Source organism: Pongo pygmaeus, chromosome 13 (genome assembly GCF_028885625.2).
Source record: "Pongo pygmaeus isolate AG05252 chromosome 13, NHGRI_mPonPyg2-v2.0_pri, whole genome shotgun sequence".
NCBI classification, from domain to species: domain Eukaryota; kingdom Metazoa; phylum Chordata; class Mammalia; order Primates; family Hominidae; genus Pongo; species Pongo pygmaeus.
In genome coordinates this window covers 61334565-61362517 of record NC_072386.2, presented here as the reverse complement: position 1 = coordinate 61362517, position 27953 = coordinate 61334565, and the positions used below count along the sequence as shown (strand labels likewise).

Genomic DNA, 27953 nt, shown 5'->3' with positions numbered 1-27953 from the left:
TTGGTTTTTAGTAGAGATAAGGTCTCACTCACTATGTTGCCCAGGCTAGTCTCGAACTCCTGAGCTCAAGCGATCCTCCTGCCTCAGCCTCTCAAAGTGCTGGGATTACAAGTGTGAGCCATTGTGCCCTTCTAATTTATGGAAACTTGAGAAGGGTTCATGGATGAGATAGTGCAGTGTTTGAAAGCATTAAATGAGAATAGCTCAATTTTATTAAAATCATGCCTCTCCTTTATTTATTTTATTTTATTTTTTACTTTTTTACAGAGTCTTACTCTGTCACCCAGGCTGGGCTGCAGTGGTTCATTCATGGCTCACTGCAACCTTGAACTACTGGTCTCATGCAATCCTCCTGCCTCACTGCCTCAGCCTCCGGAGTAGCTAGGGCTACAGGCATCGAACCACCACACCAGCTGATTTAAGTGTGTGTGTGTGTGTGTGTGTGTGTGTGTGTGTGTGTGATAAAGTGGATGCTCTTACCAATTATACAAGTCTCTCTCACTTTGAACTGCTTTTGAGGTAATACACCAGTTTTTTTTCCCAAGAGAAGAATTTAATTTAAAATAACAGTGAGTTTTTAAGGTATCTTTTTGTGGGGGCAACTGAGAATTAGACAAAAGCACTAGGTACTTTTTGGAATGCTTACGTTTTTCCAGCATTTGTATTTTTTTTTAACAGCATTTGTATATTTTAAGTTGATATGTTTTCATAGTCTGAGTAATTTCTTTATTATTTAATTTAATATTTGCCTAAATTGCCTGTGCAATTTTCTGATTGCTTTGCTTACTTGCTTGCTTGATTCATAACCAAGCCTTTTGGGCTACTACTTTTTATAATCCGGTAAATAAATACTCACAAAATGACTCTCTCAAGGAATATCTAAATACCAAAAATTATGTTTTGAAAGCTTTGTAGAGTACATTTCCAATTTTAATATGAATGACTTAGATTATCCCCATTTTGGATTATCTGTCTTATTTTAGGTGTTGTCACAGTCTGTAGTTGGTCTAAAAATGTGTCATAAAATACTCATGTGCTCCTTCATAGCATGTGTTTTCCACTAGAAATACGACCATTTAAAAAAAAAAACATGTGATACAAACTGAATATTAAAGTGAAATACTGGTCTGTAGCGAAATTATTAAAATGGTGCCTAAGTTTGCCTTGAAAGCCAGAGAGGACTTCATTGTCTTTTCCCTAGTAGACCCCTCTTTTGTTCTCAGGACCCCAAACACAAGTACTAACAACTTTAGGGATTAAACAGCCATTGTTGAGAGTGGCCGGGAAACTTGGTGAATTTCACTTGCCTTCCAAACAAGTGATTTATTTTATTTTCTTTAAAAAATCTTTTTTTTATTATTATACTTTAAGTTATAGGGTACATGTGTACAACGTGCAGGTTTGTTACATAGGTATACATGTGCCATGTTGGTTTGCTGTACCCATCAACTCGTCGTTTACTTTAGATATTTCTCCTAATGCTATCCCTCTCCCAGCCCTCCACCCTTCAACAGGCCCACTGTGTGATGTTCCCTGTCCTGTGTCCAAGTGATCTCATTGTTCAATTCCCACCTATGAGTGAGAACGTGTGGTCCAAACAAGTGATTTAAAATTGAATTTAGGAATTGCATTTCTTGGGGATGCTGTAAATCTTTTTTCTGTATACCCCATAGTTCCTACCACAATCCTCTAATGATAGCAAGAGCTCACAATTAGCTTACTGAATGAATGAAATGTCGATTTTTTCACGAATAATTTAGATCTATAATTATCAATAAAATATATTTTTAAGTAATTAATACATAATATTGTACCTGAAGTAAATCCACAAACATAAAGTGAAATCCTAAAGCAATGTATTTGTATCTTATATTTTTAAAAAATTGAATAAATTGAGGGAGCTATCTGTTTAAAATATGATTTTTTTTGTTATTTTATTCTAATATATGGTGCAACACTATATTACCTCTTAGGAAAAGAATCTTGTATTTGCTGCTTATACATTTACATATTTTTCAATAAAATAGAGGTAATGGATTCAGAACATGTGTATACACATATACATACATGTTTTGCAGGAGCTTTATAGGAAAAACACAGCCATGCTTATTTTTGATTTATTGACCCCTTTAGTTTGTGACAGATGCCATCTGAATTTTCGTGTTAGGATCCATTTTTTGACCGTGAAGACACAAATTATTTCCAGTAGGCTGGTGACTTCATTTAGCCTCTCATGCCTTTTATTTTATTGTGGGCACATCTGGAGACCCATTATCTCCCACCAAAGACCCCTGCCCCCACCAGCCTGTTAAGTAATATCTCTCACCCTGAAACAATAAGGTATCAGATGATTGCAGCCTCAGAAACAAAAGATTCCCACTCCCTTTCAGAGCAGATTAGGGCTGTGATTCCCCTCCCACCCTGGTGAGCTGTCACTCAAGAATACCTACGTTAGCCCTTTCATTTGTTCAGAGAGGATCATAACGGGGTCTTTATTGTAGTCTTTCATTTGTTCCAGCAGTATGTCTCCATTATTTTGGTCTGCTGCTTGGCACATGCAGCAGTTCTTCAATAGCACCTTGAATGGTGGTGTTTTTCTTTTGTCATGAAGCTTGAGCTTCATCTAAATAATTACTTTTGTTCAGAAATCAAACCCCACAAACCAAGTGTTTTTGACAGACACACTGACTCTGAGAATGTTCTTTGCCCCGTGTAAAATCAGCATCAATTCCTGATTAGATTCTCTTTCTGCCCCCATTAATTTCCAGGTCGTTTGGGTCCTGGGAATTGCTTGTTTGTGGCTTCTCTAATGACCATTTTGTGTTTAATGGGTTTGCTGATAGTTTAGAGCAATTTGGAAGTACCTTTATGACTAGAATCTTATTCACTGTTTGGCAGAAGATGAAGGGGATTAATTGTAAGGGTATTGAATGAAGTCAGGTGACTCTGAGATGCTCCAGTTGTTAAGGAAGGGATGTAAGAGGTTAAACACCATGTTTCTGAAGCCATAGGGCACACCATACATTTATCCCCAGTCATTGCAATAAGAACCCTTCCCCTTCCCCTTCCCCTCACCTCCTCTCCCCTCCCCTCCCTCCCTCCCCTCCCTCCCTCCCTCCCTCCCTCCCCTCCCCTCCCTCCCTCCCTCCCCTCCCCTCCCTCCCTCCCTCCCCTCCCCTCCCCTCCCTCCCTCCCTCCCCTCCCCTCCCCTCACTCCCTCCCCTCCCCTCCCTCCCCTCCCCTCCCCTCCCCTCCCCTCCCTCCCTCCCCTCCCCTCCCCTCCCTCCCTCCCCTCCCCTCCCCTCCCTCCCCCCCCTCCCCTCCCTCCCTCCTTCCCCTCCCCTCCCCCCCTCCTTCCCCTCCCCTCCCCTCCCTCCCTCCCTCCCCTCCCCTCCCTCCCTCCCTCTCCCCTCCCTCCCTCCCCTCCCCTCCCTCCCTCCCTCTCCCCTCCCTCCCTCCCTCTCCCCTCCCTCCCTCCCCTCCCCTCCCTCCCCTCGCCTCCCCTTGCCTCCCCTCGCCTCCCCTCATCTCCCCTCCTTCCCTCCCCTCCCTTCCCGCTCCCCTCCCCTGCCCTTCCATTCCCTTCCCGTCCCCTTCCCCTTCCCCTCCCCTCCCCCTTCCTTCTTTCCTTCCTTCCTCTTGGCAAATTAACAAAGTAAGGTTTTATTCAAAACTTATTCTTTCATTCAAAAACTTATAATTGCTCTTTATAGAGAACGTAAAAAATTAAAAAGGATTTCCTTGTTTTTGTGTGTAAGCTTCTGTTAAAAATGAAGCATGTATAGTTTAAACTTCCTTATGAAGAATTCCTGAGAAGATTAATAGGCTTTCAGACTTAGCACCCTTGCAAAGCTCATTCTTTGCCTCTTGATTGTTTGGAAAGACACTGTGGTGTAAGTTAAGAGCCTGAACTTTAGAGTAAAAATACCTAGGTTTAATTTCTGGTTCTCCTCTATATTAACTGTATGATCTTTGGGGAAGTTAATTAACCTTTCTGGGCCTCAGTTTCTCTCATGTGTAAAATGGAGGTAATGGCATCTACCCTTATAGATTTGTTGTATTAAATATGTTAAATGAACTCATACACATAAGGCACTAGTTGTGTTAGCTGTTTTTATAATCTTAACCATAATATTTAAATGTCTGTTTTTTCAAACAAAATTTAAGGATTTAAAGAGATAAGATAGACTTTAGACTTTCTCACTAAATGAATTCACAGTCTATATCATTAAGTGATAACACAGATAGTAACACTTAAATTGCTTAATCACTAGATAAGTCTAGTGGGGAAATTAAAACACCCAAACACAAGTGCCTAGCTATTGGAACTTTTAGGGCCACTTTGGGTCCTCATGACACATGGACTTTTAGCTTGAAGAGCTTAGAATAATGATACTCAAAGTGTGACCTGCTTCAGGGTCACCAAGATATATTTTTTAAAAATGTAAAATCCAGGGCCCTCTTTGCACCAGCTGAGCCAGAATTACAGGGCAAAGAGGCCAGGAATCTAGGTTTTTAGCAAGCTTCTCTGATGATTCTTAGGCACACTGAAAATTGAGAATAGTTGGCATAGAACAGCGGCTCTCACCTGGATGTTCATGAGAATCACTTGGGGAGCATTTAAAAGCTACAGATACTTAGATCCCAGGGACAGCAATCCTGATTGAATTGTTTAGCAGTGGTGCCCTGAGCATTCACCTTAGCAGGTGATTATAGTATGCAGCCAGGGTTGAGAAGGAGTGACATTAGAACACAAGTAATGAAGGTGATTGTCAACATGGTTTATTAGATCAGGGATGTAAGCTGACTTGATATTTTCAAGAAGTCATGATGGTTACCAGAGGCTGGGAAAAATGGAGAGTTACTTAATGGATATAGAGTTTTTGTTTGGGATGATGAAAAAGTTCTGGAAATGGATAGTGGTGATGGTCACACAACTTTGTGAATGTACGTAATGCCATTGAATTGTATGCTTAAAATAGTTAAAATGTAAGTTTATGGTATATTTAACACAATTTAAAAAGTACTTTAAAAAAACCATTTATGATTCATACATTCCTGCTGGATACTGGGGCTCACGCCTGTAATCCCAGCACTTTGCGAGGCTGAGGTGGAAGAATCACTTGAGCTCAGGAGTTTGAGACCAGCTTAGGCAATATAGCAGGATCCCATCTCTACAAAAAATTTAAAAATTAGCCAATCATCGTGGGATGTACTTGTAGTCCTGGCTACCCGGGAGGCTCAGGCAGGAGGATTCCTTGAGCCCAGGAGTGCGAGACTGTAGTGATCTATGATCATGCCACTGCACTTCAGTCTGGGCAACAAAGTGAGACCCTGTCTCTAAAAAGTAGAAATTAAAGGCGAGTTGTGGTGGCTCACACCTGTAATCCCAGCACTTTGGGAGGCTGAGGTGGGTGGATCACCTGAGGTTGGGAGTTCGAGACCAGCCTAACCTACATGGAGAAACACTGTCTCTATTCAAAAAAAAAAAAAAAAAAAAAAAATTAGCTGGGCGTGGTGGTGCATGCCTGTAATCCCAGCTACTTGGGAGGCTGAGGCAGGAGAATCACTTGGACCTGGGAGGCAGAGGTGGCTGTGAGTCGAGATCATGCCATTGCACTCCAGCATGGGCAAGAAGAGTGAAACTCCATCTCATAAATGAATAAATAAATAAATAAAAGAAATTAAAAAATAATTTACACATACTGAAGCTTAATTTTTTTTCTTTTCACAGTAACAGTGTATCATGTATGCCACTGATTCCAGGGGACACTCCCCTGCTTTCCTCCAACCTCAGAATGGAAACAGTCGTCACTCATCTGGCTATGTTCCAGGGAAGGTTGTCCCATTGCGTCCCCCTCCTCCTCCAAAGAGTCAAGCTTCAGCCAAATTTACCTCCATCAGACGAGAAGACCGGGCAACCTTCGCGTTCTCACCTGAAGAACAGCAAGCCCAGAGAGAAAGTCAAAAGCAAAAGAGACACAAAAATACTTTCATTTGTTTTGCTATTACTAGTTTCTCATTTTTTATTGCACTTGCAGTCATTTTAGGAATATCCTCAAAATATGCTCCAGATGGTAAGTGTGTATGTATGCACATAGAACATATTCTAGAAGACAAAAGAGGAGGAAATAGTAGAATACTTAAAAAAAAAAATGTATCTTAAGTTGGCCCTAGCTAACTAATATGCAGTTAGGTAATATGAGGTATCACTTCTTATGAATGAGAGGAATTGTTCAATAATCTGTTGGAAATGATTAAATGGTTGCTCTTCCTGTCCATTGTGCCACTTTGTTCCAGTGCTCAGGGAGGTCTTGGAGCACCTCTTTTGGAAATGCTTTGAGAGCCTTCACTAAATTCTTATGGTAGGTATGATTTTTGGACTGTTGCAATTTTTTTTTCTTTTTTTCTTTTTTTGAGGCAGAGTCTTGCTCTGTTGTCCTGGCTGGAGTGCAGTGGTGTGTTCTTAGCTCACTGTAACCTCCGCCCCCCCGGGTTCGAATGATTCTCATGCCTCAGCCTCCTGAGTAGCTGGGACTACAGGCAAGTGCCACTACATCCAGCTAATTTTTGTATTTTTAGTAGAGACAGGGTTTCACCATGTTGGCCAGGCTGGTCTCAAACTCCTGACCTCAGGTGATCTGCCTGCCTTCGCCTCCCAAAGTGCTGGGATTACAGGTGTGAGCCACCATGCCCGGCTGCAAGTTTTTTTTTTTAATCATATGTGTAGTGAACTATATTAGATTTTTTTGTTTAAGTAAGTGACTAAAAATAATAATATTTGTGTTTGTGGCTTGAAATGGGCTTGGGAAGCAGTTCCAAAGGAAAAGCTTCAAATATTTTTGGGTAACAATATATATCCTGGAAGGGAAGCATCCTTTAGGATATATAAGTTCTGACACCTTTGTCTAAAAATCAGTCATTACTTCATAGTTAAATATTATGCAGGGAGATTTTAATTTCTTAAATGGTATTTTCTTTTCAAGTTAATGATATATCAATATTTTGAAAAGTTTTGAAGAAGTTGGTTGCCAGTCAGCCTTAATAGAATACCAAAAAGAATTGCCTCATAAAAGAATACCATCCATCTGTCTAAAATCAAAGGGCTCGGGGCTGTGAAGAGAGAAGACTCTAACAGCCTGGACTGGGTACCATATTTGTCTACAACAGATTTTTATCAAGTTAAATGCTTCCTTAAGTGGCTGTAACAGTTCAGAGGCGTTTTACTACTTATAAGACTTACAAATATTTTATTATTTAGTTTTCCTGGGTGCTTTCAAGGGATTTTTAAAATTTTAAGGTTCTGGGAGAGGTAGTGCTAGTACTTCTAAGAAAATAAGCCTCAAATGAGAGAGACATGCACATTAATATCCTTGTGGACCAAACAAGTAGACCACATTATGAACTTATAACATTGATTTCCATTGCATGCGGTATGACTTCCTCTCTCCTTTTCCCAGCAGAATAACCAAGTTCTGTATGCTGATTCATAATAACCAAGTTCACTGTGCTGATTCATACTTCCCAACTATTCTGCAGTAAAGGGATGCTAGACTAGTGGGAAATCAGACCTGAAGTCTATGGCTTTGATTGGTGTTTTCATATTCCATCTAAAACAGGGTATTGCTGATATGGTTCCTTGAACCAACATTCTTTAGTTTCACATTTTGGCAGTGTAAGTGCAGATCATCAGTGGAAAGATCTGGTATGCTGAAATATTTCAGGGTCAGCTTGACTGTGGTTATTGCTGTTACATAACTTTGATAATACACTCACTGCTCTTCAAGTGGGTAGCTGGGAAGGTGGGGTTGGCTGAGCTATTTTTCAGTGCTTTGTACAGGCCACACATTTTCTCATTAAGCACATTTTACTGGAAGGAAATAGACTGGAATTTTTGGTGATGGTTCTAATGAACCATGCTCTCCTGGGGAATAATTAAAAACAATTAAGAGAAATTATATAACCATTGAAGTAGGCTCCAGATCTCAAAAGACTGGATTTCCTTCTTTATAGCTGGGTACAGTGCTTGTTATAAAACTATGGAGAATTTCAGCTAGATGTTTTATGGGAAGAGGGAGGTAGAAGAAAAGTTTAAGGAATCCTCATTATTAAGGCAAAACAAATTTAAGAGTTTTTTTGTTTCTTTGATGGGAAGAAAAGCTTAAAGATTGTTTTTAGTATAATACTGATACTCATTGACTTATCAGAAGCATTAAATATCAACAGTTATGATACTGCTGTGAGAAAAACTAATTCCATGAAATAATTGCCAAGGATATAACTGGTGAGACTAATTGTAGCTGTGGTTAATAAGAGAAAGCATAAACCTAGGGCATTGTAAGAGCTCAGAAACAGGAAGATGTTTGCATTAGTGTTATGCAAGTTCAAAATGAGGAATCATTTTTTTTTTTTCTGTATAGAACAATATCTTTGTGCAGCACCCTACCTCTCTACTTTTTCTCATGTTATTCCTAAACATGTACGTTCCACCTTAATGAAAGGAATTTCTTCATATGTTTCTTCAAGTATATCTTGCTTATTCCTACCTTAGCTCAGTGCTTTCAAGGGATTTTTAAAATTTTAAGGTTCTGGGAGAGGTAGTGCTAGTACTTCTAAGAAAATAAGCTTCAAATGAGAGAGACATGCACATTAATATCCTTGTGGACTGAGCAACCAAATGGACTACTTGGATCTCAAGGGATACTTGCATTACTAGTGTTCTCATGATCCTCTTATTTAAATACTGCCCATCCTTTGATGTCCAGCTCTTGAGTCACCTGTTCATGAAGCTGCCTCAGTTACTCCAGCCCTATGCCTCCTTTGCTTGAGGTCTTTTGAACCTCGACTGACTACCATATTGTTTAATGTTTCATTATTTCATACTTGGTGTTTTTTCCCTCCAAAGCTTGCATATAAACTCTGAGGAAATGTGAGCTGATTCTATGCTTTATAAATTTTAAAATATCTGGTACAGAGTGGATAAATTGATGCTCCACAAATACTTGGCCGTAAGTTGATCAAAATTGAAGGCGTGATTTTCTTTCTCCCCTCTTCAAAATTATGGTGGACCTTAAAGTTTTCATACATTAAATAGCTATGGCTATTTTAATTAAATACTGTTATATTTTTGTTATTATAATACCTATTCTAGAGGCAAGTTCTAATTCCAGTAAAGGAACACTACAAGTAAATAATCTCATTTTCTAAAAGGGGAAACTTGCGTATCACTCAGCTTGCTAAGTAATCTTTGGTTTCTCTAACCTGTAATTTCCTCATCTCTGAAAATGAGAAGTTATGTCTTTAGCCACTTGCCTCTTTCATTTTGTTGGGAGAGTGCACGTGGCTGAAGATAGCGATGTTTCTCAGTCTTGGAGAGAGGTGCTATCAGTACCTACTTCATTATTCACTGGTACAAGAAGGAACTTGTGAAGACCTGATCAATGTATTGTTTAGCAATTTTCATTTTTGATTTACCAGGATGTTGTGAACATATTTCTTTTCTAAAACAGCTTTCTAGTGTGAATCCCAAGAGAATGTATAATTTTGCCTCTTACTATTGGTTTATTTCCAGAGTAGATGATTCAGGGGAACTTTTTTTTTTTTTTTTTTGGTGAAGTTTGTCCTGAACTAGATGCTAGCAATTTAGTTTTGTGGTAAAACTTTAAAATGGAAATGTGATGAGAAATTAAAGGGTAAGATGTTTCTCTGCTGGTGGGAAGGCGTGGGATTTCCATTCTAATGGCAGGAAATCAACATATGTTAGCACATTTTTTGCAGATCTGCAGTAAATAATGGTAGTGCTTAGATTTGGCTATATTATTCATGCATTTTAATGGGTTGGATGGAATATCAATGTGTTTATAGAAAATTGCCCAGATCAAAATCCTCGTCTCAGGAATTGGGATCCAGGACAAGATTCTGCAAAGCAAGTTGTTATCAAGGAGGGAGATATGCTCCGTCTGACCTCAGACGCCACCGTGCATTCTATAGTCATTCAGGATGGAGGTAGGTAATGGTTCCTGCCTATGGGAACTGCAAGGTTGCTCTTTAATGTGGGGGATGTTTGATGTTCCTTATGTAGAAAGCTATTTTTAGGCAGAATAGCCTTTAGTTTGTGGTGTCACTCTGACCATGGAGATTTGGAAAGATCATGAGATAAAACCAGAGAATTTATCCAGAGATAAAAAACATAGAATTTAAGAGCTTAGACCTTAGGTATCACTCAAATCAAGACCCTTGATTTATAGACAAGGAAACAGTTCCAGAGAGGTGATCTCTTAGAGCTAAATTTTTGTCACAATTCTGAGAGTGATGAGAGAGTTAACATCAGTAAACATATACAAAAGTAAGATTCAGATTTGTAGACTCTTAGATATTTTTAAGAGAAATGATTTAACCTCCAAAGTGAATAGGTTGAAATTCATAGTCATGGGCATTGAGAGTATATTAAGATATGAACTCTTCATTTTTCCCTTTAGTTTTCTAAGCAGATTCTTAGTGAATTCTTTTTTCCTACCTAATTGCGGAAGTGTATTTTACCTTAAGGTGAAATCTATTTCGTTGTATCTCAGAAAGATGATTTAGAAGTTGGCTTACAGGGTGGTGTTCCCTGCAGGACTGCTTGTATTTGGGGACAATAAAGATGGATCCAGAAATATTACTTTGAGGACTCATTACATCCTGATCCAGGATGGTGGGGCGCTTCATATTGGAGCAGAAAAATGCCGCTATAAATCCAAAGCGACAATTACCTTGTATGGCAAGTCAGATGAAGGTGAAAGTATGCCAACATTTGGCAAAAAGTTTATTGGTGTGGAAGCTGGCGGGACACTGGAGTTACATGGGGCACGGAAGACATCGTGGACGTTGTTGGCAAAGACCCTGAATTCCTCAGGCTTGCCCTTTGGGTCCTATACCTTTGAAAAGGACTTTTCCCGGGGCCTCAATGTGAGGGTCATTGACCAAGACACAGCCAAAATTTTGGAAAGTGAGAGGTTTGATACCCATGAATACCACAATGAGAGCAGGCGGCTTCAGGAGTTTCTGAGATTCCAGGATCCAGGTCGGATTGTTGCCATAGCTGTCGGGGATTCAGCTGCTAAAAGTCTCTTACAAGGAACCATCCAGATGATCCAGGAACGGTTGGGAAGTGAACTGATCCAAGGACTGGGCTACAGGTAGGCATACCTTCTTTCCAGATCCCTATCAGAGTCCGTGTCTGTGTGAGAGGAGGGTGAGGGTGGGGAAAGGAGCCACAGCCACAGCATGACTCAGGCAGCAGAAGGGCCACTCTACCATTTGCATGTCTGGTAGCTTTAGACATGGGGCTGGAGAATAGGACACCGCATACAAAAGCTATTTTCCTTGGCTTTGGTTTACGAAGCCCTTTGTGAACTGGAGTGCCAGGCTTGTGAAAAGTTGAGAGCAGAAGTGTGGTACTGAAAAACAGTCAGGCAGTTTAAGGACAATTTGCCTCTGAAGATATTTCCTCCTTTCATTACCTTCTGAAGATCATATGAAACTCAGGCTAATTGAGGCAACTTAATGAGTTTAAAGGTTAGGGCAGAATTTCATGCTAAGTTTTAAACCTGTCTTAAAAGGCTGAGGGGATAGAATATGCAGTTTTCCTTTTTCTTTTTCTTTTTTTGGACTCCTTTGCAGGCTGATTGGAATCTGCATGTTTGATTGGCACAGGTCTATGGACCCCTGGCATATATGAGGAAGGAAAAAGTTAAAGGGCTAGGAAATTCATCCAGATAGTAGAATTCATTTCTGCTATTTATGGTTCTTGTACCCTATTCGTTTTATTTTTATTTTTAGAGACAGGGTCTTGCTCCGTTGCCCGAGCTGGAGTGTAGTGGTGCAATCGCATCTCACTGCAGCCTCAACCTCCTAGGCTCCAGTGATACTTCCACCTCAGCCTCCCAAGTAGCTGAGACTACAAACAGTTGCTACCACACCTGTCTAATTTTTAAACTTTTTGTAGATGGAGGGGGTCTCACTTTGTTGCCCAGGCTGGTCTCAAACTCCTGTGCTCAAGTGATCCTCCCGCCTCACCCTCCCAAAACATTGGCTTTATAGGCATGAACCACCACACCCAGCCTTCTTGTGCCATATTCTAATTAACTGTGATTTCCTAACGCAGTTCTGAGTCTAGGGGAAGTAGCCGGCCTAACATTTCATTTAAAAAGCAGAAGATTTTAATTCTGCTGAATGCTTTTAGTAAAGTCAGGGAATATCTGTGGTGGAAAAAGTAAGAGGACCTCAAAACCCACATGCCGTAATGATCTAGTTACTATTTTTTCCTTTGATGGTAGATTGTTGGAATGGGATATTACCTACAGCAATTCTAGAGCAGGCTAGAAAGACAAAAATAGTGAAGAAAACCAGTCTGTAACATTTTAGAAATGACTTGTATTCATGTAGGGGATATTTAGGAGATGCTAAGTGCTGGATACCCATGGATGCTTAGACGAAAGGACACTGTCTCAGAGCCCATGGTTAATCTGGTGGATAAACAGAGACCTAAATAGATGATGATCATACAGTGAGACATGCTGCAGTTACAGGGTGCAATGGGAGCATAAGTACTAATAAAAGGAGCCTCTAAATTGGCCTAGTGAATCAGTACAGGCTCCCCAAATGTAAGAGACCTGAAAGAAGTTCAGGAGTGTGCTGTGTAGACAGTGGAGAAGGAAGCTTTTTCAGACCGAGGGAATTCTATGTGGAAAACCTCAAAGGGTTTTTTTTTTCTTTCTGGTTTTTGTTTTTGAAATATGATACACATGCAAAAAAGTGCCAAAAATAAGAATGTAGAGCTTAATAAGTTGCTGCAATGTGATGCCTGTGTAGCCACCACCCAGGTCAAGAAATAGGACATTGCCAGCAGCCCAGAAGTTCCCTTCCTCCCCTCTGCTATGCATTAATCACTCTCTTCCCCACCGAAGGGAGCCATGCTCCTGAATTTGTGGGATCTACTAAAGTTTAGGTTTGCCTGTTTTTCAACTTTATATAAATGAAAGCCGACAATATATTATATTTTGCGTCCGGCTTCTTTGCACAGTGTTAAGTTATTGAATGCTATTCATATTGTTGCATGTAGTGCTGGCTCATTTTCTTTTCTTTTCTTTTTTAATTTTAAATAGAGATGGGTTCTCACTCTATTGACCAGGCTGGTCTCAAACTCCTGGCCTCAAGTGATCCTCCCATCTCAGCCTCCCAAATTGCTGCGATTACAGGCATAAGCCATGTGCCCGGCCGAGGCTCATTTTCTTTGCTGTTTATTTTCTGTTGTATGAATATACCACCGTTTATTTATTGGTGGCCATCTGAGTGGCTTTCCAGTTTGGGCCTGTTATAAAATTGCTTCCCTAAATGTTCCTTGATCCATCTCTTAATGTACATGTGCATATATTTCTATAATGTATAAACCTAGGAGTGGAAGCATGATCTTTTCAAAGTTAGAGGCCTACTTTTTTCATTATCCAGTAATGCCAGGGATTACAGCTTCTATTTCTTCATGCTATTATTGTTTCTAGTTTTGCATGATCATTAGCTGTGACCATTTTGACTTTCTTAGGTTCCTCTCCCTACTGGTTTCTAAATTCCTTTTAAAATATTGCTCTTGATTTCATAGAGAACTTAGAGTTGTGATCTTTTGCCAGCATTCCATTGCATTGACATTATCTCCAATGTACATAAACACATAGGCCTTTGAAGATAATGTTCTGGTGCGCTGAAATTTTCCCTCAAATGGAGGAGGGAAGTAGGAGTGTTTTGGAGATAATGTCAATAGAAGAGAAAGAACATTGTTTTATAGTTGCTGAGGCAGTTCTGGTAAAGAAAGGAAGCCTGTGATAATTCTTCCTCTCTTTTCTTCTCCAAATAGGAGATAATATATTGAGACATTCTTTATTTGATTCTTTCTGCTTTATCAAGTGGTATAAAAAAAGCTACAAAGCATTGTTGTCCAAAGAGTGGCTAATCCATATAGGGGCGGCTGTGGAGTTTGTAAGGGTGTAGGCATGCTTCGGTTAACTTTTATCTGTGAATATCTAGCCATCTGTCAGACACAGATTACATTTGTTATTTTTTTTCTAGAGTAGGAAGTTGACATATTTTTCTTTTCATGTTTTAAACCAGGAGTCTTAAAGCAGATTTTCTGGTTTTTAAAAATTGTCCCTTTGCATTGATTGCTTTTGGTCACAAGTTTGAGCATGCCTCTCAGATATTTAGTATCAGAAATGTTTTTAGGCCGGGTGCGGTGGCTCAAGCCTGTAATCCAAGCACTTTAGAAGGCCAAGGAGGTTGGATCACCTGAGGGCAGGAGTGTGAGACCAGCTTGGCCAACATGGTGAAACCCTGTCGCTACTAAAAATTAAAAATACAAAAATTAGCTGGGTGTGGTGGTGGGCACCTGTAATCCCAGCTACTTGGGAGGCTGAGTCAGGAGAATCGCTTGAACCCCAGAGGTGGAGGTTGTGGTGAGCCAAGATCACTCCATTGCAGTTTAGCCTGGGCAACAAGAGTGAGACTCTGTCTCAAAAAAAAGAAAAGAAAAAGAAATAATGGTGTTTTCAAACACATTGCTGTCAACAAATAGACATATAGTATATAAAATTTAAAATCTGTTGGATAGTGATTCTACAGCTTTGATTTAATTTAGGAACGTTAAGAAATCTCTGCTGGCTGCGGTGGCTCACGCCTGTAATCCCAGCACTTTGGGAGGCCGTGGCAGGCTGATCACCTGAGGTGGGGAGTTTAAGACCAGCCTGACCAACATGGAGAAACCCCATCTCTACTAAAAGTGCAAAATTAGCCAGGCATGGTGGCACATGCCTATAATCCCAGCTACTCAGGAGGCTGAGGTGGAAGAATTGCTTGAACCCGGGAGGCAGGAGGTTGCGGTGAGCCGGGATTGCGCCATTGTACTCCAGCCTGGGTAACAAGAGCGCAACTCCATTTCAAAAAAAAAAAAAAAAAATCTAACTCAGTTCTCAACCTTGCCTGCACGCCTGGAGACTTTAAAAAATCTTGACACCTAGGGTGCACCTTAGATCAATTATGTCAGGAAGAGGGATAAAAGAAGGATAAGACTCCCAGGCTATTGAAGGTTGATGATTACTACTCTAGTCTCTAATTTAGGGGTTTTCAAAGTATGGTGCCCTGACCAGCAGCATTAACATAATGTGGTAACCTGTTAGAAATACAAATTCTCTGGTCCCTCCTCAGAAACTGAGAGAGCGGGACCTGCAATCTAATTCAGCATGCCCTTCCTTTCTTCTGTTGATCCTGATGCATACTGAAGTTTGAGAACCACTGCCCAAACTCAGTGGTTTTTAAGCCTAACTGCATGTTCAAGTCACCTGGGAACTTTAAAAACATAGTCAGACCCTGTCTCCAAAAAATAAAAATAAATTATTACAAACTACAAATGCTGGACCCAATCTTTTGCAATTATTAACATGATTCCCTTTATCTGGGATGGGGTCTGTGCATTGATATATTTTTCAGACTCCCTGGGTAATTCTATTATGCAATTAGATTTTTGAGAACATTGTATTAATAGAATGGATAGTTTAAAAGAGAGCAGGTGATAATCATTTTAAAAGAAAGTAAATGAATTTTGGCCAGAATGTTATGTGTGATGTGGATGTGTATTGAGGAAGTAAGTCAATGATTAATTGAAATTGTAGTCATCGGTCTTTCACCTATTACAGAGCTGGACAAACAAGTATTTAAAAAGTAGCTGCATTTCCTTCTAGGAAAACTAGGTGCAGTCAAGGTTTGGAATTGCAACCTCATATAGAAAAAACATTAGGGATTGACAAAAATGAAATATGAGAATTAAACAGCACTCTTTAATAACATCTTTGTCAGGGATTTTGTGAATACCATGACAAGTAATCAAATGCACATGCTCTTTTTCCTTCTAGGCAAGCTTGGGCTTTAGTTGGTGTCATTGATGGTGGAAGCACTTCTTGCAATGAATCCGTGAGAAATTATGAAAATCATAGCAGTGGTGGGAAGGCTCTTGCCCAAAGAGAATTTTATACCGTGGATGGCCAGAAGTTCTCTGTGACAGCTTATAGTGAATGGATTGAAGGTAGGCAAGCAGAGTTTATACTCTTGTAAGACACTGATAAGTATTATGACAGATTTTTTTTTTCTAAGAATAGTATTATGTTCAAATGACAGTCTGCCTGGTTAGATTTCTCAACTAGTTGAAGTTGAAACTTACAGTTTTCCTACTGTGCTTAATCTTTTAGAACAGGGGTCTCCAATCTTTTGGCTTCCCTAGACCACATTGGAAGAAGAATTGTCTTGGGCCACGCATAAAATACAGTAACACTAATGATAGCTGATGGGCTAAAAAAAAAAATCTCATAATGTTTTAAGAAAGTTTATGAATTTGTGTTGGGCTGCATTCAAAGCCGTCCTGGGCCGCATGTGGCCCACGGGCTGTGAGTTGGACAAGCTTGTTTTAGAACAAAGCTGAGTTGGGGGTGCTGAAACTAGAATAGACCATTCTCTAGTCTAGAAACAATCTTCTGGGCTTGGCATGAAGATTAGGGATGAGGAAGCTGGAATCAAGCCCCAGCTTTCTGCCTCCAAGATGACTGCTGTTTCTTTGCCTCTGCCAAAAAGCCTAGGTGGTGGATAAGAAGCGTTTCTTAGCAGGAATTTTGTCCTGTAAGTGGAGTTTAGTGGTTCTGTCTCCAGTACCACTAAAAAAAAAGCAGTCATCTTTTTTTCCTTTCTTTCTTTCTTTTTTTTTTTTTTTTTTTTTTTGAGACAGAGTCTCACTCTGTCACCCATGCTGGAGTGCAGTGGCATGATCTCGGCTCACTGCAACCTCCGCCTCCCAGGTTCAAGCAATTCTCTGCCTCAGCCTCCCAAATAGCTGGTATTCTAGACAGGGGATAATTACTGACAGACCTCTAGTCAACGTTTCCTTTGTAGGAAATGTTATTTACATTTCCACATTAGTGATAACTACTCATTTCTGAAAGATGGTATGTTCTAGCTATCTATTGTAAGATATTGTTCATGTCTCATGTTCTCAGTGACTCTTACTTTCTGGAAGAGGTAGAAAATTTTCTTCAGGAATCAGAGAATGAACTTTTTTTTATGTTTCCCATTCAGTAGTGCTAGTAGGAGATAATCCAAGACAGGATTTTCTTTTAAAGCCAAGAAAAAATGTGTTAGTGACTAATACAAATCTTCCCCATCTAACCTTCTGGCTTTAAAAAAATTTAACAGAAAGAAACAAATTCTAGTGATCTTTCAAATCGAAATTTATTTGTCTAGTAGTCATCTTTTTTTTTTTTTGAGATGGAGTCTCACTCTGTTGCCCAGGCTGGAGTGCAGTGGCCTGATCTCAGCTCACTGCAACCTCTGCCTCCCAGGTTCAAGCAATTATCTGCCTCAGCCTCCCAAATAGCTGGTGTTACAGGTACCCACCACCACGCCTGGCTAATTTTTGTATTTTTAGTAGAGATGGGGTTTCACCATCTTGGCCAGGCTGGTCTTGAACTCCTGACCTCGTGATCCACCCGCCTCAGCCTCCCAAAGTACTGGGATTACAGACGTGAGCCACCACACCCGGTTAGTCATCTTTTTCTAAAGCATTACTGAATTTTCTTTTTTTTGAGATGGAGTCTTGTTCTGTCGCCCAGGCTGGAGTGCAGTGGTGCGATTTCCGCTCACTGCAGACTCTACCTCCTGGTTTCAAGCAATTCTCCTGCTTCAGGCTCCCAAGTAGCTGGGATTACAGGTGCGTGCCACCACCCCCGGCTAATTTTTTTGTATTTCTATTAGAGACAGAGTTTCACCATGTTGGCCAGGCTGGTCCCCAACTCCTGACCTCAAGCGATCCGTCGATCTCAGCCTCCCAAAGTGTTGGGATGACAAGCGTGGTTGCATTACTGAAATTTTATATGAAAAAAAGAATGTTTCTTAATTGCTCTTAGGGGAATTTATTTTGTTGGCAAAAATGTGAAATTTGGGGTAGGGGTTTTTTTTGCCTCCATGAGGTTTTCTTTATTTGTTCTTAACCTGCTTGTTTTGATTCTTGGAGAGTATAATATAGAGGCTTTGGAAGAAATTGGGCTCTGGAATTAGATTAGCTTTAAATTGGGGGCTCTACCATATTTAGCTGTTATTCAAACTCCCTGATCTTTGGTTTCTTCATCTCTAATAAATATAATAGCTCCTATCTCTCACAGTTGTTTTGATGAATGGTTATTATGCATGTGGGATCTCAACAACTATTAGCTATCATTATTGTTGTTAGAATTACTATTATTAATATTATTATTTGTATAAGATCTTACAGGCTTTAGTATCTGGATGCAAGACACATATTCAGAAAACATTTTAGATTTGTTAGGTACTTTATTTCTGTGCTTTAGAGAGATAGAAAAGCAGGGTAGATCAAGAGTACAAAAACAGAATCCAAGACTTGCCCAGGTTAAGTTTTATCTAGATAGTTGGCAGAGCCGGGTAAGGTGACTCATGCTTGTAATCTTAGAGCTTTGGGAGCTTGAAGTGGGAGGATCACTTAAGGTTAGGTCTGGGCAACACAGTGGGACCATGTCTATAATTTTTTTTTAAAGACTGTAAGAATACATATTATTGATTGTTCCTTGCTTGAATTTCCCCACTTTTGATTCTCCAAAGTGAATGTGTTCTTCTTTCACTCATATTGTCATCCCTTAGAGTTAGCATATTTTTTTTTCTTTTTCTTTTTTTTTTTCTGAGATGGAGTCTCACTCTGTCACCCAGGCTAGGGTTCAAGCGATTCTCCTGCCTCAGCCTCCTGAGTAGCTGAAACTACAGGCACGTGCCACCACACCTGGCTAATTTTGTATTTTTAGTAGAGACAGGGTTTCACCATGTTGGCCAGGCTGGTCTTGAACTCCAGACCTCAGGTGATCTGCCCACCTTGACCTCCCAAAGTGCTGGGATTACAGGCTTTTCTTTTCTTTCTTTCTTTCTTTTTTTTTTTTTTTTTTTTTGAGAAAGGTCTTAACTCTTGTCTCCCGGGCTGGAGTGCAGTAGTCCAATCACAACTCACTGCAGCCTTGACCTCCTGGGCTTAAGCAATCTTCCCAGTATCTGGGAGTACAGGCATGCACCACCACACCTGGCTAAGTTTTTGATTTTTTTTGTAGAGATGAAGTCCCACTGTGTTGCCCAGGCTGGTCTCCTGGACTCAGTGATCCTCCCGCCCTAGCCGCCTAAAGTGTTGGGATTACAGGAATAAGCCACCACGCCCATCCTAGAGTCAGCATCTTAAAGTAGCCACAGGGTAGTATGCTGTTAATTAGAAAGACGACAGAGAAGTACAGATATTTATTAAACAGCTATCTTTTGAAATGTCATGTTTTCCTTCTCTGTCAGTGTTATGAAGTAGTTCTCATCTATTTCATAGACATTTCCATTAAATCAGCTTATGATTTATGACAGATTATATCATGAATGTTAAGAAGCAGAAAACATTTCTATACTGGATAGCATGTAAAAGAAGCCAAGTTATGAAGTTGGATCAGATTTTCAGTTCTTGTCTGCTTAATTGGGAACTAACTTTGACTTTCAAAGAAGATATTAGGAAAGATCAGTAATTAGTAGTCATTAGATTACATAATTACATCATCCCAGGAAAGGAGCTGAGTTGGACAGGGGCACCATCATGTGACCTCAGGTTACACTGCAGATCATACTGGTCATACTCATCCATTCAGTAGACATCCGTGGATACATACCACAAACAAGACAGAGTGGTGCATACGTAAATAATGTACCCTGCTACCTTCACTGATGCAGCTTCCAAGGAGGTGAGCGGTCCTCCCACTGGGAAGGTATGAACAATACCAGGCAGTATATCAAGAGAATACCGGAGAGAGAGAGGTTGCTTCCAACAAGAATGTTTGGGAAGTCCTTAAAGAATTGCCTGAACTTCATAAAAAGGACAGTATGTTGGTTGGTCAAGAAGAATGGAAGGACATTTTAGGGGAAGAATAAATGATGAGCAAAGGCACAGAGATGAAGGGTTTTCTGAGACAGATTTTTATGTTATTTTTTTGAGAGAGGATCTTGCTTTGTTGCCTAGGATGGAGTGCAGTGGCACAGTTGTGGCTCACTGCAGCCTCAAACTCCTGTGCTCAAGTGATCCTCCCACCTCAGACTCCCAAGTAGCTGGGACCACAAGCGTGTGCCACCATGCCCAGCTACTTCTAAAAATATTTTGTAGAGATGGGGCCTCGCTCTGTTGCTCAAGCTAGGCTTGAACTCCTGGGCTCCAGTGATCCTCTGGCATTGACCTCCCAAAGTGTTGAGATTATAGGCGTGAGCCACTGTGCCCAGCCACAAATTGTTATTTTATGTATTTACTTATTTTTGAGACAGGGTCTTGCTGTGTCTCATAGGCTGGAATGTGGTGGCCCAATCATAGCTCACCACAGCCTTAACCTTCCTGGCTCAAGCAGTCCTCCCACCTCAGCTGCCCAAGGAGCTGGGGATATAGGCACACACCACCATGCCTGGCCAATGTTTTTTGTAGGGACAGGGGTCTCACTATGTTGCCCAGGCTGGTCTCGAACTGCTGAGCTCAAGTGATCCCCCTGCCTTGGCCTCCTGAAGTGCTGGGATTACAGGTGTGAACCATCACGCCTGGCCCACAAATTCTTATTCTTAATATTAAGATTGTTAGTGTGCTAATGTCCTATCCATTTTTCTGTGCTTGGATCAACTTGAAGCACTGCGTATTTATTACAGACCTATCCTCTGCTTGACAACTTCTGCTGGAATATATGTACTTGTCACATATTAGGATGGTTTGGGGTCAGTATAACAGTTGTTGCACTGAGTTAAATATAGCAAGAGATTTGAGGATCTAGAGCCTTCTTCAAAAGTATAAAATAATGGTTTACTAAGGTGACATCTTGTGTTCCTTCATGGCTAGAGGTACATGGGGCACTCTCCCCTTGAGGGCAGGGATCTCTCTGTTTTCATATTTTTATTATTTATATCTGTAGAGTGACTAATACATGGTAGCATGTGTAAACATCTGCTGAATCGTGGTTATCTTAACTTTTGATTTGTGAATCAGTGTGAGGGTTGATTTTAGAGGGAAAAAATACTGTTAATGTATCACTTTCTTTTTCTTTTTTTTTTTTTTTTTTTTGGTTTAGGCGTTTCTCTTTCAGGTTTCCGGGTAGAGGTTGTAGATGGAGTGAAGCTAAATTTGCTAGATGATGTTAGTAGTTGGAAACCTGGAGACCAGATTGTGGTCGCAAGCACAGACTATTCCATGTACCAAGCAGAGGAGTTCACTCTTCTTCCCTGTTCTGAATGCAGCCATTTTCAGGTCAAAGTCAAAGGTATTAAACTGCTTAGAGTAATTCTTGGGAAACACACTATTTTCTTGGGATTTGATTCCTGGAATCCTTTTTCCTCTCAGTCACTACCATCACCACCACCACCACCATCACCATCATCAGTATTGAAAGTCATAGCAGTGGAGTGCATCAAACACTAGATTCCAGGAAATATTAGATAAAAATAGCTATTGAGCAATATTCTTGCTGCTAATGATACATATTGCTTCAGTTTCTTTGTATTAAAAAAAAAAGAGATGTCCACTAGAGAAATTGATTTTCCAAGGTCTTTTCCATTATTTTAAGTTCTGGGTTACATGTGCAGGATGTGTAGGTTCATTACATAGGTAAACGTGTGCCATGGTGGTTTGCTGCACCTACCAGCCCTTCACCTAAGTATTAATCCCAGCATGCATTAGCTATTTTTCCTGATGCTTTCCCTCCCCCTGCCTCCCGTCCATTTTCTTTTGTATTAATTTTCTGCTATCAGATAATAGTAAACCCAATGATGAATTAGATCCATTTATTAATAGAAGTATTTCTTAATTAAAAGAAATCCTGTGGTTTTCGAGTACCTATTTGATTAGCCAAAAAAAAAAAAAAAAAAAAAAAACTCACTAATATTTAAAATGGAATCAAATAGGTATTTTCATAAGACTACATTTCCTGGCTGGGAGCAGTGGCTCCCGCCTATAATCCCAGCACTTTGGGAGGCTGAGGCAGGTAGATCACTTGTGGTTAGGCGTTTGAGACCGGCCTGGCCAATATGGTGAAACCCCGTCTCTACTAAAAATACAAAAAACATTAGCCGGGCATGGTGGCACAAGGCTTGTAATCCCAGCTGCTAGGGAGGCTGAGGCAGGAGAATCGCTTGAACCCAGGAGGCGAAAGTCACAGTGAGCTGAGATCATGTCACTGCACTGCAGCCTGGGCAACAGAGCGAGACTGCGTCTCAAAAAAAAAAGACTACACAAAGAAATTCTTACTGTAAGTTGCATATTGAAAGAATGCCTGACACTTACTGGGTACTCATTTTGAGCCTGGTACTAGGCACAGCCCCTTTGTACATTGCTTCATTTATGGGATTCATTGTGCATTTCACTCATTCTATTGCTTTTCTTTTGAACTCAACATTATACATTTATGGTATAAAACAAAAGAGTTTACAGTAACTGTTCAGTAAGTGCTTCTTTAGTTTTTCAGTAATTTAGAGTAATAGGTAGAGCTTCAACATTTAAGGAAAAATTTTCTGCTTTGGAAAAAAATAGTGATTGGCTCACCTGGCCTTTTTTCCCGGTGCTTCAGTCAATATTGTACTTTTCCTTCTTGATAATACAGGGCATAAACAAAACAAGAACACTGCCACCAACAAAAAACCCCCAAAACTATGATACCATCTGGCATTAATTTTTTTTGGAAATTCCAACTCTTGTTAACAAGTCTGCATGATGAGTCTTCATGAACTGTCCTCCCATGATTTATGTGTATTTTGCCTTCCTGAGTTTATATAATAAGATCATCAGTGAAAAGCTCATTATTAAAGTGCTTCTACACTTCCAGTAAATGTGGGAATTTAAAAGAATGCATAATAACATAAAATAAGAAGAAATGAGAAAGAAAAGATGGTAATTTATCTACTGTTAATGTCCAGTTGCAGATTACTTTAGCTTCCAGGCAAAAGCATAAACAATTTGACACCCTGATATTAATATCTACACACCATTTGTTTTATGGACTCACTATGCATTTGATTGTTTATATGCCCTAGGGGAGGAGACCAAGAGCGTATGGACAGAAACTGGAGAGAAAGATTATGGATTATTAGATTCCAGATTATTAGTGCTGTTGAAGGGAGGACTGAGCTGCTTCAGGAAGGAACAAGCTTTCTGTCAGTGTGTGGGTTTGAGAATTGGCAGAACAGTTATAGTGAGGGTTCAGGCAGTGGGTGGGGGCTGGACTAGATGATCTTTAAATTCCCTGTGTTGGGAGGCTGAGGCAGGAGAATGGCATGAACCTGGGAGGCGGAGCTTGCAGTGAGCCAAGATCATGCCACTGCACTCCAGCCTGGGGGACAGAGTGAGACTCTGTCTCACAAAAAAAAAAAAAAAAAAAAGTATATATATATATTCCCCGTGTCCTGGGATTCTGATTCTGAGGTGTCAGAGAATGGGAGCAGATGATAAGTTGTCAGGATCATCTTGGGGTTATGGAATGAAGAGAATGTCTTTTTGAACTGAGTTTCATGTTTTCTTTGTTCTAATATTCTTTTTTTTCCTTGCTCATATCAACCAGAAACCCCTCAGTTCCTGCACATGGGTGAGATCATAGACGGTGTAGACATGAGAGCTGAGGTTGGAATTCTTACCCGGAATATTGTGATCCAAGGAGAAGTGGAGGACTCGTGCTATGCAGAAAATCAGTGCCAATTTTTTGATTATGATACCTTTGGGGGACACATTATGGTAGGCAAAAGGATTTGGTTATTTCTTTGAAATCCTAGTTGCTAAATATATGTTTGAAGAAACTGTCAAGTTTTGGAACTTGATATAAATGAATATTAAAAGCAAATCATGTTTTGTTTCTCAAATGACAAGTAGGAGGTTTTAGATGATTAAAATAGAATGTTGTGACTTCAGTTAGTTGACTTGGACCTCTAGTTAAACCATTTAAGAATTGTTCCATGAAGAGTCAAATCAATATATTGGGAAGAACCAATTACAGAGACAAAAAACAAAAAAAAACAAAAAAAACCCCGAAAGCTCTTGGTTGGTATCCATGCATGCGATTTCTGAAAGAATCAATTAATTTTTTAAAAAGCATAGTATTACCAAAGGGTTAGCAGTACTAGCAAGCACATGCAAAATATGTTTCTATAAAAATATTTTTTGTATGCAAATTTTTGTTCTGGAAAAAATTTTGAGCACTTACTATATGCTAGGCAGTATTCTATTAATATATACTAATCTGTTGGACTTCTGAGCTGCATTTTGGCTACATGTGTTTTTAAATCACTTTTTGTGCATTGAGTAGGCTGTGGTTGTAAGTAGCATTTCTGTTAGAAGGATTTTTTTTTTTTTTTTGAGATACAGTCTCATTCTGTCACCCAGGATGGAGTGCAGTGGCGTGAGCACAACTGACTGTGGCCTCAGTATCCTGGGATCAAGTGATCCTCCCACCTCAGCCCCGCCAAATAGCTGGGACTACAGGTGTACACCACTGCACCTGGCTAATTTTTGCATTTTTTTTTTTTTTGAGACAAGGTTTTGCCATGTTGCCCAGGCTGGTATTGAACTCCTGGGCTCAAGCAGTTTGCCCACCTGGGCCTCCCAAAGTGCTAGGTGGGAGCCACTGTACCCCGCCTGTTACAAGGATTTCTGAAATGTTGATCAGTACTATTCCCTTGTTTTTAGTGATATGATTGAAAATCTAGTGTTTAAAAATATTGAGAGTGCTCAAACTTTGGATCACAGAAGAACTTTTAAAAATAACTTAAGCCAACAATATTATGTGCTAACTAAAACACTGGGGAGGATCTAGAAATAAATAACTATTTATCAGACTCTGATGGAGGTTATAGAAGTGAAAGAACAAGACGAGACTGGGAATGACCAAAATATTTGAACACATCAAAACACTTACGCAGAGATCATTATTGCAGCTTTCCTGATTACATTTGCCTTTATTCCTAATTGGAGGCTATTTTTGTGGCTCTTTAAAGCATTTGCTTTTGTAAAGAAGCATTTGCTAAATTATTAACTGGCAATCTGGGAAAACAGGATGCAAAAGAAAATCAAATGTTTTAATAAGTATTCTCCTTTGGATGTTTTCTACTAAAACAATATTTTTTGCTACTTCCCTATTCTGAAAATTATGAGTTTGATTTTAGTACCTTGACTTACAGATAATGAAAAATTTTACTTCAGTCCATCTTTCTTACGTGGAATTGAAACACATGGGTCAGCAGCAGATGGGGCGATATCCTGTTCATTTTCATCTGTGTGGAGACGTGGATTATAAAGGAGGATACAGATATGCAACATTTGTGGACGGCCTGTCTATTCATCATAGCTTCTCAAGGTGCATCACTGTGCATGGGACAAATGGCTTGCTAGTAAGTAGCCTCACATTAGGTCAACCCATATTATTGAAATAGCTAATTCTCTTTAATTCTCATGTCTTCTCAATTTTATATAAGTAAACTCTTTAGCCACATGCCTTGCTCTATCCTGCCTTTTCTGAGCATTCCACGATTTTTCTGTCTGAAGGAAGCCTACCTTTCCAACCACCCAGAGTATCCTCTTCTAAATTTAATTCAATGTTATATTTTGTATTTTATTTTTATTTATTTATTTACAATTTATTTATATGTTTTTTCCCCTGTGGGACCCAAGCAGATTATCCCCTTCAGAGATAAATTAAGCCTGACATTTCACTTTGCCCATTCTGCTAAGGTTCATACCTGTTTTTCCACTTGTACTGAACATGCTACACTGGATAGCGCTTGTCACTTAAATCACAATCAGTCTTGTTACCAATGACATTAATATACTTTTATTTCTGCAGATAAAAGACACCATTGGATTTGACACACTAGGTCATTGTTTCTTTTTGGAAGATGGTATTGAACAGAGGAATACTTTGTTCCACAATCTGGGACTCCTCACCAAGCCGGGCACTCTCCTGCCCACCGATAGGAACAACTCCATGTGTACCACCATGCGAGATAAAGTGTTTGGAAATTACATTCCTGTGCCTGCTACTGACTGTATGTGAGTAATTGGCAGAGAGAAAAACCCATGCGTCAGGGCCTTTGACTTTTGGGGAAGAGGTTTTGGGGGAAGTTTTTAGTGGGCAGGAGTTTTTATGAAGAATGTTTAAATCACCTTGAAAAATGCCTTGCAGGGCTGTTTCGACTTTCTGGATTGCTCATCCCAACAATAATCTGATTAATAATGCAGCTGCAGGCTCACAGGTAAATAATGTTAAAGTGACCTCAGGTGTTTTAATGTTTTTCTTGTTTATAAATAGTCTGGTTTATTTGGATTTAATGTCATGCGTGCCGGTGTAACCCAGGCACGACATTGTTTTCTGGTACTACTTGTTTAGCTGAGAGCAGAATATGATAGAGATGATTATTCTATTTCTCCTACATTCTTTGTGCCCATTAGTATCTTTTTTGTATTTTTTTTTTTTTTTTTTTTTTTCGAGACAGAGTCTCGATCTGTTGCCCAGGCTGGAGTGCAGTGGCGCGATCTTGGTCACTGCAAGCTCCGCCCCCCGGGTTCACGCCATTCTCCTGCCTCAGCCTCCTGAGTAGCTGGGACCACAGGTGCCCGCTACCATGCCTGGCTAATTTTCTGTATTTTTAGTAGAGATGGGGTTTCACCTTTTTAGCCAGGATGGTCTCAATCTCCTGACCTTGTGATCCGCCTGCCTTGGCCTCCCAAAGTGCTGGGATTACAGGCATGAGCCACCACGCCCGGCCTGTGCCCATTAGTATCTATGAGTTTAATAAGAGAGATGCCAAAGGGGGAAAAGAAGTGGGCTAATCACTAGGGTTGTGTTATTTCCAGAGTGTATTTTTGGTGTATTAGGTACAACCTTTCTGGCTTCTCATATTTAAGTCATATGTGGCCAAGTAACTGATCATTTCAATTTCAGGGTGTTGCTAAAAATAGGCTTAGGTCAGGCACAGTGGCTCACGCCTGTAATCCCAGCACTTTGGGAGGCCGAGGCTGTTGGATCGCTTGAGCTCAGGAGTTAGAGACCAGCCTGGGCAACATGGTGAAACCCAATCTTCACCTCCCCCTACACCCTCCAAAAAAAAAGCCAGGCCTACTGGTGCGTGCCTATTGTCCCAGCGACTTGGGAGGCTGGGGTGGGAGGATACTTGAGCCCAGGAGGTGGAGGCTGCTGTGAGCCAAGATTGCGCCACTGTACTCCAGCCCGGGTAACAGAGTGAGACCCCGTGTCAATAAAAACACACACACAAAAAAACAAAAAAACCCCACAAAAAAGCCTTAGCTTTTCTTTATGAGAATGGATTATTTTGGAGAATACCATGACAGTTGTCACTCTGGTCAGGGGGCACACCCTTTTGTTGAATGTAAGGCTTTATATACACGTGGGAATTTCATTTCCTTGGGAAAGCAGCAAAACTCTTTATGATGAATTAAATCACAAATGAGAATAATTTTTAAGAGACTAAATGATATTTTTGGGTAGTAGAAATGTCCCCTGGATAAGTTTGGAGAAATTTGTATTTATTATTGAGAGTTTTAGTGTTATTAAAACTGCTCATTTAAAACCTAAATGAATCTTTTTTTTCTCCCTGAGACAGCGTCTTGCTCTGTCACCCAGGTTGAAGTGTAGTGGTGGCTTACTGCACCCTCTGCCTCCTGGGCTAGAGCCATCTTCCCACCTCAGCCTTCTGAGTAGCTGATACTACAGGCACAAGCCATCACACCTGCTGATTTTATATATATATAGAGAGAGAGAGAGAGAGAGAGAAAGAGAGAGAGAGAGAGAGACGGTTTCGCTGTGTTGACCAGACAGGTCTCGAACTCCTGGGCT

General features: G+C 40.2%; 1 protein-coding gene across 3 annotated transcripts in view; it reads left to right on the top strand.

Annotated features, from left to right (window-relative positions):
* The window catches only part of CEMIP2 (cell migration inducing hyaluronidase 2), an 86191-nt gene that overhangs the window by 13024 nt on the left and 45214 nt on the right, over positions 1-27953 (top strand). For 2 of the 3 annotated variants that reach the window (XM_054501919.2, XM_063649603.1), the window contains exons 2-10: positions 5735-6077; positions 9865-10005; positions 10616-11177; positions 15936-16105; positions 21195-21383; positions 23673-23842; positions 25282-25491; positions 25944-26149; positions 26283-26352. In XM_054501919.2, the coding sequence (XP_054357894.1) occupies positions 5747-6077; positions 9865-10005; positions 10616-11177; positions 15936-16105; positions 21195-21383; positions 23673-23842; positions 25282-25491; positions 25944-26149; positions 26283-26352 (2049 nt within the window). In that variant the 5' untranslated portion in view covers positions 5735-5746. The remainder of the gene's footprint in view (positions 1-5734; positions 6078-9864; positions 10006-10615; positions 11178-15935; positions 16106-21194; positions 21384-23672; positions 23843-25281; positions 25492-25943; positions 26150-26282; positions 26353-27953) is intronic. The other variant, XM_054501920.2, reaches the window with a different exon arrangement.